The sequence below is a fragment of the Canis lupus genome, chromosome 7 (assembly GCF_048164855.1).
Source record: "Canis lupus baileyi chromosome 7, mCanLup2.hap1, whole genome shotgun sequence".
Taxonomy (NCBI): Eukaryota; Metazoa; Chordata; class Mammalia; order Carnivora; family Canidae; genus Canis; species Canis lupus.
This window is the reverse complement of record NC_132844.1, coordinates 37,088,260-37,103,961: the sequence shown is the minus strand read 5'-3', so window position 1 is coordinate 37,103,961 and position 15,702 is coordinate 37,088,260. Positions and strand designations below refer to the sequence as shown.

The 15,702-nt window shown below is 44.0% G+C and overlaps 1 protein-coding gene, 1 long non-coding RNA gene and 1 pseudogene across 2 annotated transcripts; 2 read left to right on the top strand and 1 right to left on the bottom strand.

Annotated features, from left to right (window-relative positions):
* The first annotated feature begins 11 nt into the window (after nt 1–11).
* LOC140636775 (uncharacterized) lies at nt 12–9,652 on the top strand. Its single transcript, XR_012033996.1, has 2 exons — nt 12–264; nt 9,490–9,652. It is a non-coding gene; the product is annotated as an uncharacterized lncRNA (long non-coding RNA).
* A 320-nt stretch (nt 9,653–9,972) lies between these two features.
* LOC140636399 (uncharacterized) lies at nt 9,973–15,063 on the top strand. Its single transcript, XM_072831626.1, has 4 exons — nt 9,973–10,059; nt 13,649–14,035; nt 14,494–14,590; nt 14,752–15,063. The coding sequence occupies exons 1-4, from the start codon at nt 9,973–9,975 to the stop codon at nt 14,829–14,831; spliced, it is 651 nt and encodes a 216-aa protein (XP_072687727.1). The 3' UTR covers nt 14,832–15,063.
* On the bottom strand, nt 15,002–15,126 carry LOC140637463 (U4 spliceosomal RNA; annotated as a pseudogene).
* Nucleotides 15,127–15,702: the final 576 nt, after the last annotated feature.

Sequence of the window (15,702 nt, the reverse complement as noted above, 5' to 3'; positions counted from 1 at the left end):
CAGTGGCGGGCGGGGCGCCGGGGAGCCAGCCCCCACCCCCGCCCCGGGGCTTCCTCCTGGTTCTGGAACCTGCGTGCGTGTGAGCTTGAGCCGTCCCTCAGAGGCTACCTGGGGTCGTCTCCAGGTAGGTGAGTGAGACATCACCTGGCCTCAAAGAGCCCTGCCCAGCGCAGAGCTGATTGACAGCGCGGCTTGACTCGGAGGCCTCGTGACCCGGAATCACTTTTCGTGCCTACCTTACGGCTTCTGCTTCACCTTCCAGAGGTGGGTGGGCAGGTGGATCAGGCGGAGGGCAGGCTCGTCGGGTCTACATTTTCTCCCTTCTCCTCCCTGTTGTCTCCCAACAATGTGTTTGGTTACTACTTCAAAATCATTCAAGCAAACGTGTCGTGTTTTGAAATAGAAATGTCAGAGGTGGAACATGTAGGAACTATAGACCGATTCCGTTGTCTTCAACATCCTAAATCAGCTAGTGTTGATGTACATTTCTGCCCAGTATTTTTAATTTTATTTATTTTTTAAAAATATTTTATTTATTTGAGATAGAGAGCAAGTGAGAGAGAGAGAGACCATGAGCAGGGGGGAGGAGAAGAGAAAGGGAGAAGCCGACTCCCCACTGAGCAGGGAGCCTGCTGGGGGCTCCATCCCACGACCCTGGAACCGTGACCTGAGCTGAAGACAGACGCTTAACCAACTGAGCCACCCAGGGGCCCCTCAGTGTTCTTAATTTTAGTCAAAAATTTAAATTATGACAGATTTCACACATTCAAAAAGTTATATAACAAATACGTATGTAACAATCCCCACCACCATCCCCATTTGACAAGAAGCTAACATTTTCCCACCTTTGCCTCACCTCTCTCTTCTTTAAAATATACACCACATAAAGCATTTTTCCTTTCCCTCCCGACAAGAAAACATTGTCCAGAAGCTGTTGTGCATAATCCCATGCATGTTCTTAGACTTTTTATAGTGCATATCTAGAAATCTTTTTATGTTAAGATTTTATTTATTTATTTGAGAGAGAATGAGCTGGGTGGGAGGCAGAGGAAAAAGCAGACTCCCTGATGAGCAGGGAGCCTTGATCCTGGGCCTACCAGATCATGAGCTGAGCCACCCAGGCACCTGCTTGAAATCTTGTTTAGTACTTGTTCTAGAATAGATAGCATATGCTGTACAAACTATTTTGTTCTTACAATTAGCCACAATGTGTTTGTTTAAAAAATCTTTTTGGGGAAGCCTGGGTGGCTCAGTGGTTGAGCATCTGCCTTTGGCTCACATCCTAATCCTGAGATCCTGGGATCTAGTCCCACATTAGGCTCCCTGCAGGGAGCCTGCTTCTCCCTCTGCCTATGTCTCTGCCTCTTCTGCTGTGTCTCTCATGAATAATAAATAAATTTTTTAAAAATAATAAAATAAAAATCTTTGTAATGGAAAAATTTTCATTATTTACAAAAGGGTATACTACACTACCAAATAATATTCAAATAAAGTAAGAGATGAAAATCATCTTACATTCTTATATTTAAAAATAAGAATATTTTAACAAACTACATTTTTATTTTTATTTTATTTTAAAGATTTTTATATATTTATTCAGGAGAGACACAGAGAGAGAAGCAGAGGCATAGACAGAAGGAGAAGCAGGCTCCTCTCAGGGAGCCCAGTGTGGGACTGGATCCCGGGACTGTGGTCATACCCTGAGCCAAAGGCAGACGCTCAACCACTGAGCCACCAGGCATCCCAACAAACTACATTTTAAAAACATTATGGAAAATGTACATTCAGAAAAATCTAGTTTTCTTTTATTTTTTAAGATTTATTTATTTGAGAGAAAGCAGAAGCAGGAAGAGTGGCAGAGGGAGAAGGAGAAGCAGACTCCTTGCTGAGCAAGGAGCCTGATGTGGTATGGGGCTCCATCCCAGGACCCTGGGATCCCAACCTGAGCTGAGGGCAGTCGCCCAACTGACTGAGCCACCCAGCACCCCAGAAAAATCTAGTTTTCAATCCCTTCTTGTTTCTCCTGTCTTCTCCTCCCCAATATAGTTAACTATTATTCATTTCTGTATTATCTTTCCATTGCAACAAATGTATATACAAGTATCTGGGAATTTTTGCTTTTATTATTTTTTTTGTAATATTACATATATTGTATTATACTCTTTTCCCATCAACTTTTTATTTTGAAAAAACATAAACCTATGGGGAAATTTTAAGAACATTAAATTTATATTCTATACTTTTCAGTTTCACTAATTAAATTTTCTTTCATTTATTTTATTTTTCCCTACATACAGTCTTTTTTTTTTTTTTTTTTTTTTTTATTTATGATAAGCACACAGTGAGAGAGAGAGAGAGAGGCAGAGACATAGGCAGAGGGAGAAGCAGGCTCCATGCACCGGGAGCCCGATGTGGGATTCGATCCCAGGTCTCCAGGATCGCGCCCTGGGCCAAAGGCAGGCGCCAAACCGCTGCGCCACCCAGGGATCCCTACATACAGTCTTTAATGAACTATTTGTAAGTGGCAAACATCATGACACTCTACCCCAAGTATTTTAACATTATCTCCTAAGAACAAGGAAATTCTCCTAAATAACCATATAAAATTATTCATCCAAGGCCATAAGTGTACTTTTTTATCCTGTGTAATGTTAAATTCTTGCAACTGAATCAAAACAGTGTTAAATTGTGGCAATATTTGCACTTTGGGAATGAGTACATAACTGTATGATCACACTCTGCAAATGCCACTTTTAAAGCTGTTAATAGACTTTGCACCTTTTCTTTGACAAGGATGTGTCATATTTAAATTTTTACATTCATCATGGCAACAGGTAGAACTGGGGAGGGGGAATGTAATTTTTATGGGAATTTTGATATGAAAAGAAACTAGTCGGGATCCCTGGGTGGCGCAGCGGTTTGGCGCCTGCCTTTGGCCCAGGGCGCGATCCTGGAGATCCGGGATCGAATCCCACGTCAGGCTCCCGGTGCATGGAGCCTGCTTCTCCCTCTGCCTGTGTCTCTGCCTCTCTCTCTCTCACTGTGTGCCTATCATGAATAAAAAAAAAAAAAAAAAGAAAGAAAAGAAAAGAAACTAGTCATTTATTTATACAATAGGCTTGGCTCAAAAAGTGTTTTTCAGACTTGATATTCCTAATGTGGGATGTGAGTTTATTTTATTTTTAGTAGCAAATTTGGATGTAGACTGACAGACATAGCTGAATATCTTAATAAATTTAAATTTGAAGATAAATTATTCATCCAAAAAATATAACATTGATTCAATACTGTTGTCTAATATACAGTCCAATTTCAATTTTACCAATTTTTCCAATAATGTACTTTATAACTATTTTTTTTAATCTACAGTCCAGTCAAGGAGCTCACACTGCGTTTACTAGAGACTTATCATGTCTCTAGTCTCTTCTTTTTTTTTTTTTTTTTTTAACTTATTTATGATAGTCACACAGAGAGAGAGAGGCAGAGACACAGGCAGAGGGAGAAGCAGGCTCCATGCACCGGAAGCCCGATGTGGGATTCGATCCCGGGTCTCCAGGATCGCGCCCTGGGCCAAAGGCAGGCGCCAAACCGCTGCGCCACCCAGGGATCCCTCTCATTCCTCTTGTTGTTGAATTAATCTTTAATGATACATTTAAAAAATTTTTTTTAAATTTTGTATTGTGGAAAATTCTAAACATATACAAAAGTATATCTGGCTTTTATCTATTTATATACTCAGTCTCTCATTTCCCACTTTTGGCCATTCTCTCATTTTGAGATGTTGACCAACTCAGAGAAAACTAGAAATCCACATTCTCACTGTTTGGAGAGCATTCCATTGTCTTCATGGTCAACTGCATTGCGAGATCTTGTTGCTTTTTTTGTTCATAGATCATCTTAGAGATCATCTGGTGAGAGAATGACTATGTAGAAGCACAGGACCCTGGATAGAATGTGTCAAAAGAAAATTCAGAGAACTTTATGTGAAACGAACCACCCATTTCCCACTCCCATTCTGAGTGGGAAACAAACTTGGACAATAGGGAAACTTCCAAACCAAAATCAGCCTGAAGCTCAGGTTATAAAGCATGAATGAAGTACCTTGTTTTGTGTTGTGATTGACTGCTAGAAACAGACATTCTTTTTTAGAATACTACATAAGCTTACCTGTTTGTACCTGAATGGCTAGGAAGCTACAAGGTTATGCTGACATGAGAAAAGCTTAGGTTTTGTTTAAGCCAGAGTAAGAATTTCAGGGAAATCAGGATAGTTTTATAGTTTTGGTTATGTGATGACGAGTGTTTGATCCAGAGGTATGTTTAAAACTGTGGCCTCCTTTAATAAAATGCAGTAGATCTGCATCAGGACCATATGATAAAAACAAGAACAATTAATCCCTATAAAATGTGTTGGAATCAGGAATCCTAATTGTCCCACCCAGGCCAAGAGAATGAATCCTGTAAACTATGAACTTGTCTGGATCGCTCATGCAAAATTACATGAAATGATTTTTTGCAGTTAGTGATGCCTAGGGAAGGAGGCTGTCAGGAGCTCTGATTAGCAGGGAGCCAGAACTGAGCTGCCAGGTGTCAGAGTAGCCAATTAAAGCTACAAGCCAAAAAAGAAAGTTAAACCTTTAATCGCCTACAGTAATTTTATAAGCAAGAGGCTAAAAGCAGAGGAAGTGCTGCCTCCCTCTGTTCCATTTTCCCACACGGAATGTGGTCAGGTAATAAGCACGGACATAGGAGTTGTCTCACAGTTGAGGGAAAACAAAAACTCTGGTAGTTTTATGGATCCCGAGGTAGGTGGGGGCAGAGGAGGAGGGAAAGGAGGAAGGGCTCCGAGTAGGAAAGTACTAGCTACAGAGTAACAGTGAGTAAAACTTTCCTCAAGGTTTCCTCCTGCCTCTTATTCCCCTTCAACTCCATGAGGATGCCTCAGCAGAGGCTGCAGAAAAAGACCTCTGACAAAGGCCTTGAATAGAGACCTAGGAATGTAAAGCAATTCCCTGCAGAGACTGCAATGCGCAGGCTGCACATTCTCTAAAAGGAATCCTTTATCAGTTGACTTTTTTTGGTGGAATATATTCTCTTCCCGGGAGATAAATATCTTAACACTTTGGATGCCCAAAAATGTTTTAAAATTTTCCACCTGTCCATAATTTGGGCTATATTCTTAGTTTTAAATACTTTTCCTCTACAATTTTTAAGGCAATTCTGTTGTCTTCTGGCCTCTAACATTGCTAGATAACTGAGATGGCATTCTGATTTCCCTTCCTTTTTTTAAGACTGTCTTTTAGAGCAGGCTTAGGTCCACAGCAAAATTGAGCTGTTAATTCCACTTTCACACAACACAGCCTCCCCACTAGCAATGTCTCATACCAGAGTGGTACATTTGTTGACAATCAGTAAGCTTACAAGGACACATCAGTATCACCCAAAGTCCATAGTTTATATTAATGTTCACTCTTGTATATCCTATGGGTTTTAACAAATGTATGATATTCACCATTATGATATTACACAGAATAGGTTCCCATTCTTTTTGCCTGTCATTTTCTTGTTCTGTCTCTGTCTGTACATGTTTGGGACCTTTAATGTCCTTGTCCTTTAATGTCCTGATAAAGTGCCTGTGTAATTTTCTTTTATCTGTTGTGTTGATCAGTTGTTGTGCCTTCAGTATGCCTTCTCTTTCAGTTCTAGGAAATTTTTTGAGCTATTTTTTAAATTAATTAATTAATTTATTTATTTGGAGAGAGAGAATGAACAGGAGGAGAGGCAGAGGGAGAAGGAAAAGCAGACTCCCCAGGGAGCATGGAACCCTACTTGGGATCCATCTCACCACTCTGAGAAGATGATCTAAGCTGAAGTCAGATGCTTAACTTAGCCATTCAGGTGTCCCTTTTTGAACTATTTCTTTGACAATATCTTCCTCAACATTTTCTCTATTTTCTGAAATCTGTTAGGTGACTGCTACATTTTTTAGTGGATCTTCTAGACTTTTCACATATTTTTCATAAAGTTTCTTTCCTATTGATAAAGCTCTTCTAGTCTTTGAATATTTTTATGTGTTTATGGATTTAATGTCTTCTCTTATCCTTCAGAATATATGAATGCCTTTTCAAGTTTTCTTCTATTTGCTACATTGCTTCTGTTTTCAGATTTCTCTTTTATGCTAGAGATTTTCTTGGAATATTGCTCATTATATATGGCTGTTCCTGTTTAAGAGTCACCTCTTAAGAAAGCTTGATTGACAGCTTTGGGAACAGGAGTTTACTCAAGGGCTTCATTGTAAGATAAGCTATCTCAATAGTTTGTAAACTTTAGCTACAACAAAATCACCTGGAGGACAAGTTAAAACACACATTACTGCCCCATCACCACTGCCTATCTCCAGAGTGGGGAATTGTTTCTAAGTATTTCTCACACAGAGGAAACTCAGTAGGCAAGCCCTTCCTCCTTATTATCAGGGTTTTGTGTTTTCTTGAACTAATCAGTTTCACCTGAGAGGAATTATCCACCTTTCTGCCTGGAAGATGTAAATCTGTGTCCAAGGGTTATGTGAGCCAAACAGGGACAGAGGAGTTGTATTAACTTCCTTATTTGCTCTTGCACCGTTTTATTCTTGTAGCATCTGTTGGCCCAGAGTCCAAAACCTTTCTGAATCTATACCAATTTCAAATAGGCCTTCAATCAATGACAGGAACAGAATGGTAGAAGGGGGGCAATCCTTCTGCCTCTTATATGTACTTTCAACTAATTTTTCAATTTAATTTTCATCCTCACTTTGAGAGGTACTTTGTACCTCTCATCTGAGGCAGACTGAGATTCTACAGAAGAAGCCAGCCTTTTTCAAGGCTTAGTTTATGGCTTTCTTTGGTCTTAATCAAATACCACACTTTCATCTGCTTTCTAGCTTCCAGTATATATATATATATATATATTTAGCCATCCTTCATCCTGACCATTCTTTATTTTTATGTATTTATGTCTTTTAATAATCTATTTACTGTCATTTTAAAGGGATTTTTTGGCAGGGTGCATAATGAATGATGTGTGTTTCAATCTATCATTTTTTAGGTCTTTCATAATTAGTATTTTTAATCTTCCCTCATAGGGGAAGATTAAATACTTTTTTTTTTATTAGAGAGAGAAGGAGGACGAGAGGGAGGAGGAATCTTTTTTTTTTTTAATTTTTATTCATTTATGATAGAGAGAGAGAGAGAGAGGCAGAGACACAGGCAGAGGGAGAAGCAGGCTCCACGCACCAGGAGCCCGACGTGGGATTCAATCCTGGGTCTCCAGGATTGCGCCCTGGGCCAAAGGCAGGCACCAAACCGCTGCGCCACCCAGGGATCCCCGAGAGAGAGAATCTTAAGCAGGATCCACACCCAGCACAAAGCCTGACTCAGGGCTCAATCTCACTCACAACCATGAGATCATGACCTGGCCAAATCAAATCAGACACTTAACTCATGGAGCCACCCAGGGGCCCCATAATCTTCCCTCATACTTGATGAATAGTTTGGTATAGAATTTAAATTTAAATGATAGCTAAATTTTATTTTCTATATGAAGGTAATGACACATGTCCAGGTTTGCACTCTAGAGTCCTATATTAAATGCTTTCAGTCTTCCACAACAAGAGGAAATAAAGAACCTTGAAGTGAACACACACCTTTAGAAAAAAAGCAAACCCCCAACTTCAGGGCAAAGTAAAATAGGGCATAGATAACTTAAGTAAATGAAATGTTAAATGGATGAAATTTTGTATTACACCAAGAGGAAAAATAATATAAAATGAATACTGGGCATGAGAATTAAACAAGAGATAGGGAAAAAGCCCAAATAGTGATAGGCATGTCACAAAATTCTTAAGAGTCCCCTAGCGCTGGGCTTACAGAGATGCTCTGTCAATTCTCTGCCTCCAGCCCACTCCCTCTTAGCGCCCCCCTCAAAAAAAAAAAAAAAAAAAAACTGCTTTTGAGAAAACTTGAACATCAGCTGTGTAGAACATACCTTCAGGAAAGTAAGATTTAACCACATCTCTGAAGCAATAAACATTTAACACTTTAACCCAATCAAGACATTTTTATCACACTGCTGTAGGCAAGACAAGGGAGTATTTTTACCCAGCATTTATATACTTCTAATGTATTCTTCACGTAGGTTGTGAACCACAAATAAGTTCGATAACTTCTCCCAGTTACCTGGCCTAGATAAGATGGCACACTGTTACCTTACAGGGATTCTCAGCGATAGAGCTCCGCATACATCTCGGGCTTGTTGAAAACCACAGCAGATAGTCTCCCTCACAAATAATCTGAAAGGGCCTCATTCAGTCACTTCTTCCCTAAGCAATTTTTCTCCAGAGTGGATCCCTGTTCTCCTGAGGGGATCTTTCCTCTGGGCTGTGGGAGACTGGAATCACATCCAGAAAGACTGGGCTTGTCTCCAGGCTGCGGGGAGATCGTCTGTGTCCTCGCTTCCCTGCCCCTCTCCCCAAACCCTGGCAGCCAGTGCTTAGGGAAAACCTGGGAGTGACATGCAGACACCCTTGAGTTAAGGGCTGGGAGGAGGATGGGGAGTTCTCCCTGGAGCTCAGAAGCAAACTCCAGAGGTGGAGATGGATAGACACACAGAGCAGGTGCAGGCAGATGCCCACCCCATCACCCCAGCCTGGGAGGGGGTAGCAGAACCCCCGTCTTACTCTCTAGGTTGTATCTCTAAATCGCAGGGTTCAAGTGCGATCTTAATGCCTGCAGGAGATTCAAATGGGAAAGCCGGAAGATTCTAAGAACGTGATACTGGTCCAGGTCATGGCTGCCTGGTGGATGCAGCATTTGGTGGGTGAACCTGGTGCCCCAGGGCGAGCCCACCCCAGAGGGGCAATTGCACCTTCCAGAGCGCAGTCCCTGACTGCTGCTGGGACCTCCTGTGAACACTAGTTCCTTCTTCCTGGCCTCACAGGGACTGGGACCCAGATCTCTGGATCTGAACATCCCCTCACCCCATGCAGGCCTCCCAAAAATAGAGCTTTGGTTCAATACTCTAATCCGTGTGGACCTGTGCTTTGAGGATACCAGGAAGATCACAATCTACGGCCAATGCTACTCAGTGAACGGACACAATGGATTATCCAGCCATTGGTGTAGTAACACCTACACCACTAAGCCCAAAGTGAGAGACCTGGGCAGGGTGGGGGTGGGGGAGACGAGGGGGTACCTGGTGCTGCTATGAGGTATGTGTGAAAAGGGAGGTTTGTTTGTCTATCCCCTTCCCATCTGACAATCATGACTCCTGAGCCTCTAAATTTTCAGGTGAATCATTTAGCCTCATCACATCCTGAGCATTGACTGAGACCGAGTTTTGCAAGTGGGAAGAGCCTGGAGGCTTGAGTTGAATGGAAATGGCCGACAAGTGCCTATTTTAAATTTCATGCTACATGCTTCTGATTCTAATGTGGCTGCTCTTCTCTCTCATGCAGGGCAACTCAGATCTGAGGAGGCCAAGAAAACCCTCGGAGAATGGCTCTGGGACAGTCATGTTGCTGGCCCACAGTGAAGGCATCTGGCTCTACTTCCTGAGGGGAGTCAGGCCCTGGAAGTTCAAAAAAACACAAATATACTCAGAGCTCCACCTTGCTTTTAGCTATCTTGTTTTTCTTTTCTTTTTTTTTCTTAAAGATTTTATTTATCCATTCATGAGAGACATAGAGAGAGAGAGGCAGAGAGAGAAGCAGGCTCTATGCAGGGAGTCTGAGGTGAAATCCAGGACTCTGGGATCGTGCCCTGGGTGGAAGGCAGACTCAACCACTGAGCCACCCAGGTGTCCTGGCTGTCTTGTTTTTCCATGCAAATAGATTTATTTCATGGCTCACCACAAGAGTTAAAGATATGCAGTTCTGTGCTAATGGCCTGGTAGGAGAGCCTTTGGTTTCCCTAAGAGGTTGAGAGTGAGAGTGGGAGAGATGGTGGAAGTGGCCTGCAGTCACCAGGACTCTGGTATGTGTGGCTTCCTCATTTTAAACACTGGCTTCATGCAGCTGGGGGTGGAGGTGTCACACCTGGCCCTGGATTGAGTCTATGTTCACCTTCCCCGGCAACATCCCACAGCAGCTGGTGGGTGCCTGAGAGACTCTAAGGTGTGTCTGGGGTATAGGACACTAGGGTGTGGAACCTTCATGCTGAGACCTCTTGGTGACTCTAGACTAACCTGGCTGAGCAGTGCCAAACTTCAGCTGGGAATTTCTTCAGATACCCTGTATTTGGAGCTGCAACTTGTAACCTTGGCTCTGTGGGCACTGCTGCACGTTTAACTCCATGAAGAATAGCACCAGTTTCTCCTACAGGGCACCTCCATCACCAATGCTGAAAGACTGACATGGGCTCTAGTCTACATCCTTGTGGGTTCCACTTCATGCTTGTTGGTCCTACTTTGTCCCTGCTTTCCCTACATTATATCATCTTCCCTTTCCTTTTTGTCTGCCCTGAGGTCTTCAAGTTCCAGCATCCACTCCAAAGATAACTGCCTTACAAAGACTATTTAATCAGCTTCCACAATGATGTCAGGTCAAATCCTGACAATAAAGGGAAAAATCTGTCATTACTACCAGATGATATGATTGTTGAGATAAATTAATTAATTTAAAAAACTGTTGGAATTAATGAAAGAATTTATCAAGTTTCAGACACAAGATCAACATAACAAAATCAATAGCATACTATACCAGTGGACAATAATAAACAGAAAATATACAATTTAAAGAAAATCTCAAATAATAATTTTTTATTTATTTATGATAGTCACACAGAGAGAGAGAGAGAGAGAGGCAGAGACACAGGCAGAGGGAGAAGCAGCCTCCATGCCCCGGGACCCCAACATGGGATTCGATCCCGGGTCTCCAGGATCATGCCCTGGGCCAAAGGTAGGCTCCAAACTGCTGCGCCACCCAGGGATCCCAAGAAAATCTCAAATAATAAAAAACACAAAGTACCTCATAATAAATCTAGACCTATATGAATAAAATGATAAAAGTTCGCTTCAAGATATAAAAAAACTGACCTAAATAAACAAAGAACTATACCATTCATGAACATGATGCCTGTACAAAAACAGTCAAATTCTCCCAAACTCCAACAGATTTAGTCACTTTGGAAGCTGACAGGGCATTAACTCATTACACTGAAAACTGGCATGTAAAGGGAAAGAACCAACTATGTATACCACCCTTCTTGTAGAAACTCTATTTCAGGATAATCAAGACAAGGAAAGTACTTTTTTTTTTTTAATTTTTATTTTTATTTATGATAGTCACAGAGAGAGAGAGAGAGAGGCAGAGACATAGGCAGAAGGAGAAGCAGGCCCCATGCACCGGGAGCCGGACGTGGGATTCGATCCCGGGTCTCCAGGATCGCGCCCTGGGCCAAAGGCGGGCACCAAACCGCTGCGCCACCCAGGGATCCCTTTTTTTTTTTTTTTTTAAGATATTATCTTGGGCAGCCCAGGTGGCTCAGCGGTTTAGCACCACCTTCAGCCCATGGCGTGATCCTGAAGACTCAGGATTGAATCCCACGTCGGTCTCCCTGTGTGGAGCCTGCTTCTCGCTCTGCCTGTGTCTCTGCCTCTCTGTGTCTCTCATGAATAAATAAATAAAATCTTAAAAAAAAAGATATCTTTATTTATTCATGAGAGACACAGAGACAGAGAGGCAGAGACATATGCAGAGGGAGAAGCAGGCTCCTATGGGGAGCCCAATGCAGGACTCCAACCCAGGATCCCAGTATCATGACTTGAGCCAAAGGCAGTCAGTTAATCACTGTGCCACCCAGACATCCCAGAAAGTACTACCTTTAGAACTCAAGCCAATAATAAGGAGTAAAAAGATAAAAGATGGAATTAAAGTATTACCATTCTGCAATCACCGATGAGATAACAGACCTAAGCAGTGATCATCAATGAATACAAAAACCATTAGATGAAAGACCGATGGAAAAATTCATAATAGGTGAATCGGGATAACACTTGAACTCACTAATTAATTCTAATATTATAAGTGCACAGCCAAGACATCACATGCCTCCTATGTGCAAGAGGAAGTAAAGAGCTCACATAGAAAGTCTTGCTTTCAAAAGTAAACCTGAAACTGAAACTATGAATTTTTTGCTCTATCAGTTTTTAGGAATCCTGGAGATAGGCGAAATGAGGATACAATCAGCACAAGAAGCATGGAAGAATAATTTGGTTTTCTTTTTTTTAAGATTTTATTTTTATTTATTCATGAGACACAGAGAGAGGCAGAGAAACAGGCAGAGGGAGAAGCAGGCTCCATGCAGGGGGCCCTACGTGGGACTCTACCCCAGGGCCTCCAGGATCAGGCCCTGGGCTGAAGGCGGGGCTAAACCGCTGAGCCACCAGGGCTGCCCATGGTTTTCTAGGTCATACACATGTTCTAAATTTTGAAAAGACTGAAAGAATCAAGCAAATGTGACAGGTGGATCTTTAACATCTGGATTCAAATAAATTAATTAAAATTTGAACAGGGTCTGGGTATGATATATGAATGAACTGCTATTAATTTTATTAAACATGATAATGGCATTAAAGTCATGGATTCTCCTCTATCCTCTGTCACCAGTCCTGACTTCTCTAAAACATTCCCTTTAAAGCCTAGTGTCCTGAAGATCCCATTCTCTGGTTCTCTTCTTTCTCTTCACACTTGCTTCCTAAGAATTCTTATTTATTCTCAAATTTGACCAGGTTTCTAAACCCTGATCTCCATCCAGTAGCTCTTTCCCGATGCTACCAAATCCACCGACTATTAAGTCCTCAGGATATCAGAAATTCTACAGGTCCTGGTGTCAACTCTGTGTCTCATTCTGTTTAAACTGCTTTCCAGAATAGATGACCAAAATAATAACACTGAAGCATCTTCATCAACTCCCTTTTACCAATCTCACATACCTAGTTAAACCTTGAGGCACCTGGAAGACTTCTTAAAAAAAAAAAAAAAAGATTTTATTTATTCTTGAGAGACACAGAGAGAGAGGCAGAGGGAAAAGCAGGCTCCTCGCAGGGAGCCCTATCTGGGGCGGGGATCACTCTGAGCCAAAGACAGATGCTCAACTGCTGAGCCATCCAGGCAAATTTCTGTAGGAGGTTGCTCTTCACCAACTTCAAATAAAAAGGATATGTCATCTTAAAAGGATAATTTGAGGGGCACCTGGGTGGCTTAGTTGGTTAAGCACCTGCCTTCTGCTCCGGTGGTGATCCTGGTCAGCCTGCTGAGCAGGGAGCCTGCTCCTCCCTTTCCCTCTGCCCTTCTCCCAGCTCATGCTCCCTCTCTCAAATAAAATATTTTTTTAAAAAATTTTAAAGGATAATTTGACAATCACCTACCAAAAATTTAGTTTGTAGCCTTTATGATTTAGTAGTTCAATGTCTAGGACTCCCTCCTACAGAAATTCACAAATAAAGCAACATGAACAAAGTTTTTCATTTCAGCGTTGTTTGCTATAGTGCCAAAGTTTCAAACAAACGTCCAAAACGAAAATGATTAAAATCTGGGAACCAATTATCTTAAACCACATAGACAAAATACAGCGCATTGCAAACGTTAAGAATAACGTAACGGATCGAATGAACAGAATATCTTTGATGTACTGTTCAGTAAAAAGCGCAAGTTACAGATCCGAAAGGCGGGACCTCAGTTTTGTATCAAGCGCTCAAGAGCTGTGACCAGTGCCTCTGGCCCCGGACAGCGAGAGCGGCGGAGACTGGAGACGCCCGAGGGCCGCGGGACGATGAGGCCAAAGCCCACGGTGCGAGCGCCGGAGGGGCTGATCCAGCGAGAATCACGGTTCCGCGAGCCGCAGGACGGGCGCTGCGGGGGCGGAGAAGCCCAGGGCCACGCCGCCCGCCGCCCGCCGCCCCGGGTCCCGCGGGCAGTGGCACCTGCGCCCGGGACGGAGGCCCAATCGCGGCGGTTCGTGCGCCTCCAGAGACCCACCCACCGGGTCTACTTAGGACTGAAGGCAAGGACAAAACCAGAACAGAAAGGAGAGAAAATCCCTCCGGGCTGCGCGGCCGGCCTCTCCGATACCCCCGCGCTGCGAAGAAAGCTCGCAGGGAGCCGCGCGGTCCGCCCCGCGGCCTCCCGCTGCCGCAACCCCCGCCCCCGCCCCCGCCCCGCGGCCTCCCGCTGCCCCCACCCCCGCCCCCGCCCCGCGGCCTCCCGCTGCCCCAACCCCCGCCCCCGCCCCCGCCCCGCGGCCTCCCGCTGCCCCCGCCCCCGCCGCGCCCAAGAAGGAGGGCGTCCGGGTCCAGCCCGCGCCCCGGCCCCGCCTGCGGGCTAAGGAGCCACCCAAGACCCGGCTCGTGGAGACCTCGGAAGTCGGGCCGCCGGCTACTTTCTGGTGGTGCCTGTGCTCATCCTAGGGGAGCTGGGCTTTGGCTCTTCCTTGCGGCCTGATTGTGTCTGACTTTAATCCAGGCCTGCCCTGGACCAGGAAACCTTGGGGAACACGCTGCTGTTCCCTTCCCCTGGAAGCAGGCCTGGCTAAAACGGTTTATGGTCATTGATTACAGAGGTGATGCCCACGGGAGGCCCTATCCCTCCTCCCCAGGCCAGGCAGCTGCGGGGGTGGGGCGGGGGGCGGCAGGATGAGATGCGTCCCTCCCCGGATCTACCCCAATTACCCCGCAGGTTGCCCGAAGTTCCCCTTTGGACCTGGGTTCTTCCCTCACACAGGTTTCAACCTTGAGCAAATTCTAACAATCGAGAAGGTGACCGGATTCAATTCGGCTCAGGCTCTAAACGCCAGGACCTGAAGAGGTTGCGGTGCGAGGTGCGCTGCGCTGGGCCGGGCCGGGTTGGTGACCCGGTCCCGCTGGGGTGGAGCGGTTTCCTTCGGAAAGACGTCAGGCTGAAGGTGCCTGACAGGGAGGGGACAATGATTAGGCGTGGGCCCACTTTTCCAATAGGGCTCAAGTAGGCACAGTGCCTGTGACCCATGAAAAAATATATGTATATTTATGTGCATATAAATATACGTATCTTTTAAATCAGCAATAATAGCGTCTCGGATAAACCTCATCGGCTACGATACTACCTCTGCGCAAAGCTGTACATACAAATCTTTTTAGTTAGAAGCAAGCTCCGGGCTGAGCAGAGCGCCTGGTGGAGGGCTTCATCCCAGGACCCTGGGATCACGCCCTGATCTGATGGCAACACTTAACCCACTGAGCCACCCAGGCGCCTCCCATGAAAATATTTTAATTAAAAAACATTTTAATCATGGGACAATATTTATTTACTTAGTTTTTTTTAATGGAATAAAGTACAATATCTATTTACTTAGTTTTTTTTGTTTTTTGTTTTTTTTAATGGGGTCAAGGCCCAAGAAGGCATGTGTCCAGGGTCCAGCCCATAAAAACAATTGCCTTCCTCTGGTGATGTGGAACTCCAGAAGCCAAAGGACAGGGACTAGGGCCCTTTTGGGAACCCAACTCAGGTGTGTGTCTAGAACTCTACTTCATGTGGCACAAAGATGGTCAGATCTACAGATGCAAAACCCAAAGCCAGCTAGAATCCTTCCAGCTACATACAAAAGTTAATGGTTGTGGAGGTGTCAAAGGAAGCTCAAATTCCAGGCCTGGTCCTGGTCTTGAAATTGTAGACAAACACACTCCCATTTTTCCA

Coding starts and splice junctions, on each gene's coding strand:
- LOC140636399 (XM_072831626.1), top strand. CDS start 9,973: ATGGTGGAAGTGGCCTGCAGTCACCAGGACTCTGGTATGTGTGGCTTC. Junction 10,060..13,648: donor TCATGCAGCTGGGGGTGGAG/GTGTCACACCTG, acceptor TCGAATGAACAG/AATATCTTTGATGTACTGTT. Junction 14,036..14,493: donor GGGTCTACTTAGGACTGAAG/GCAAGGACAAAA, acceptor ACTTTAATCCAG/GCCTGCCCTGGACCAGGAAA.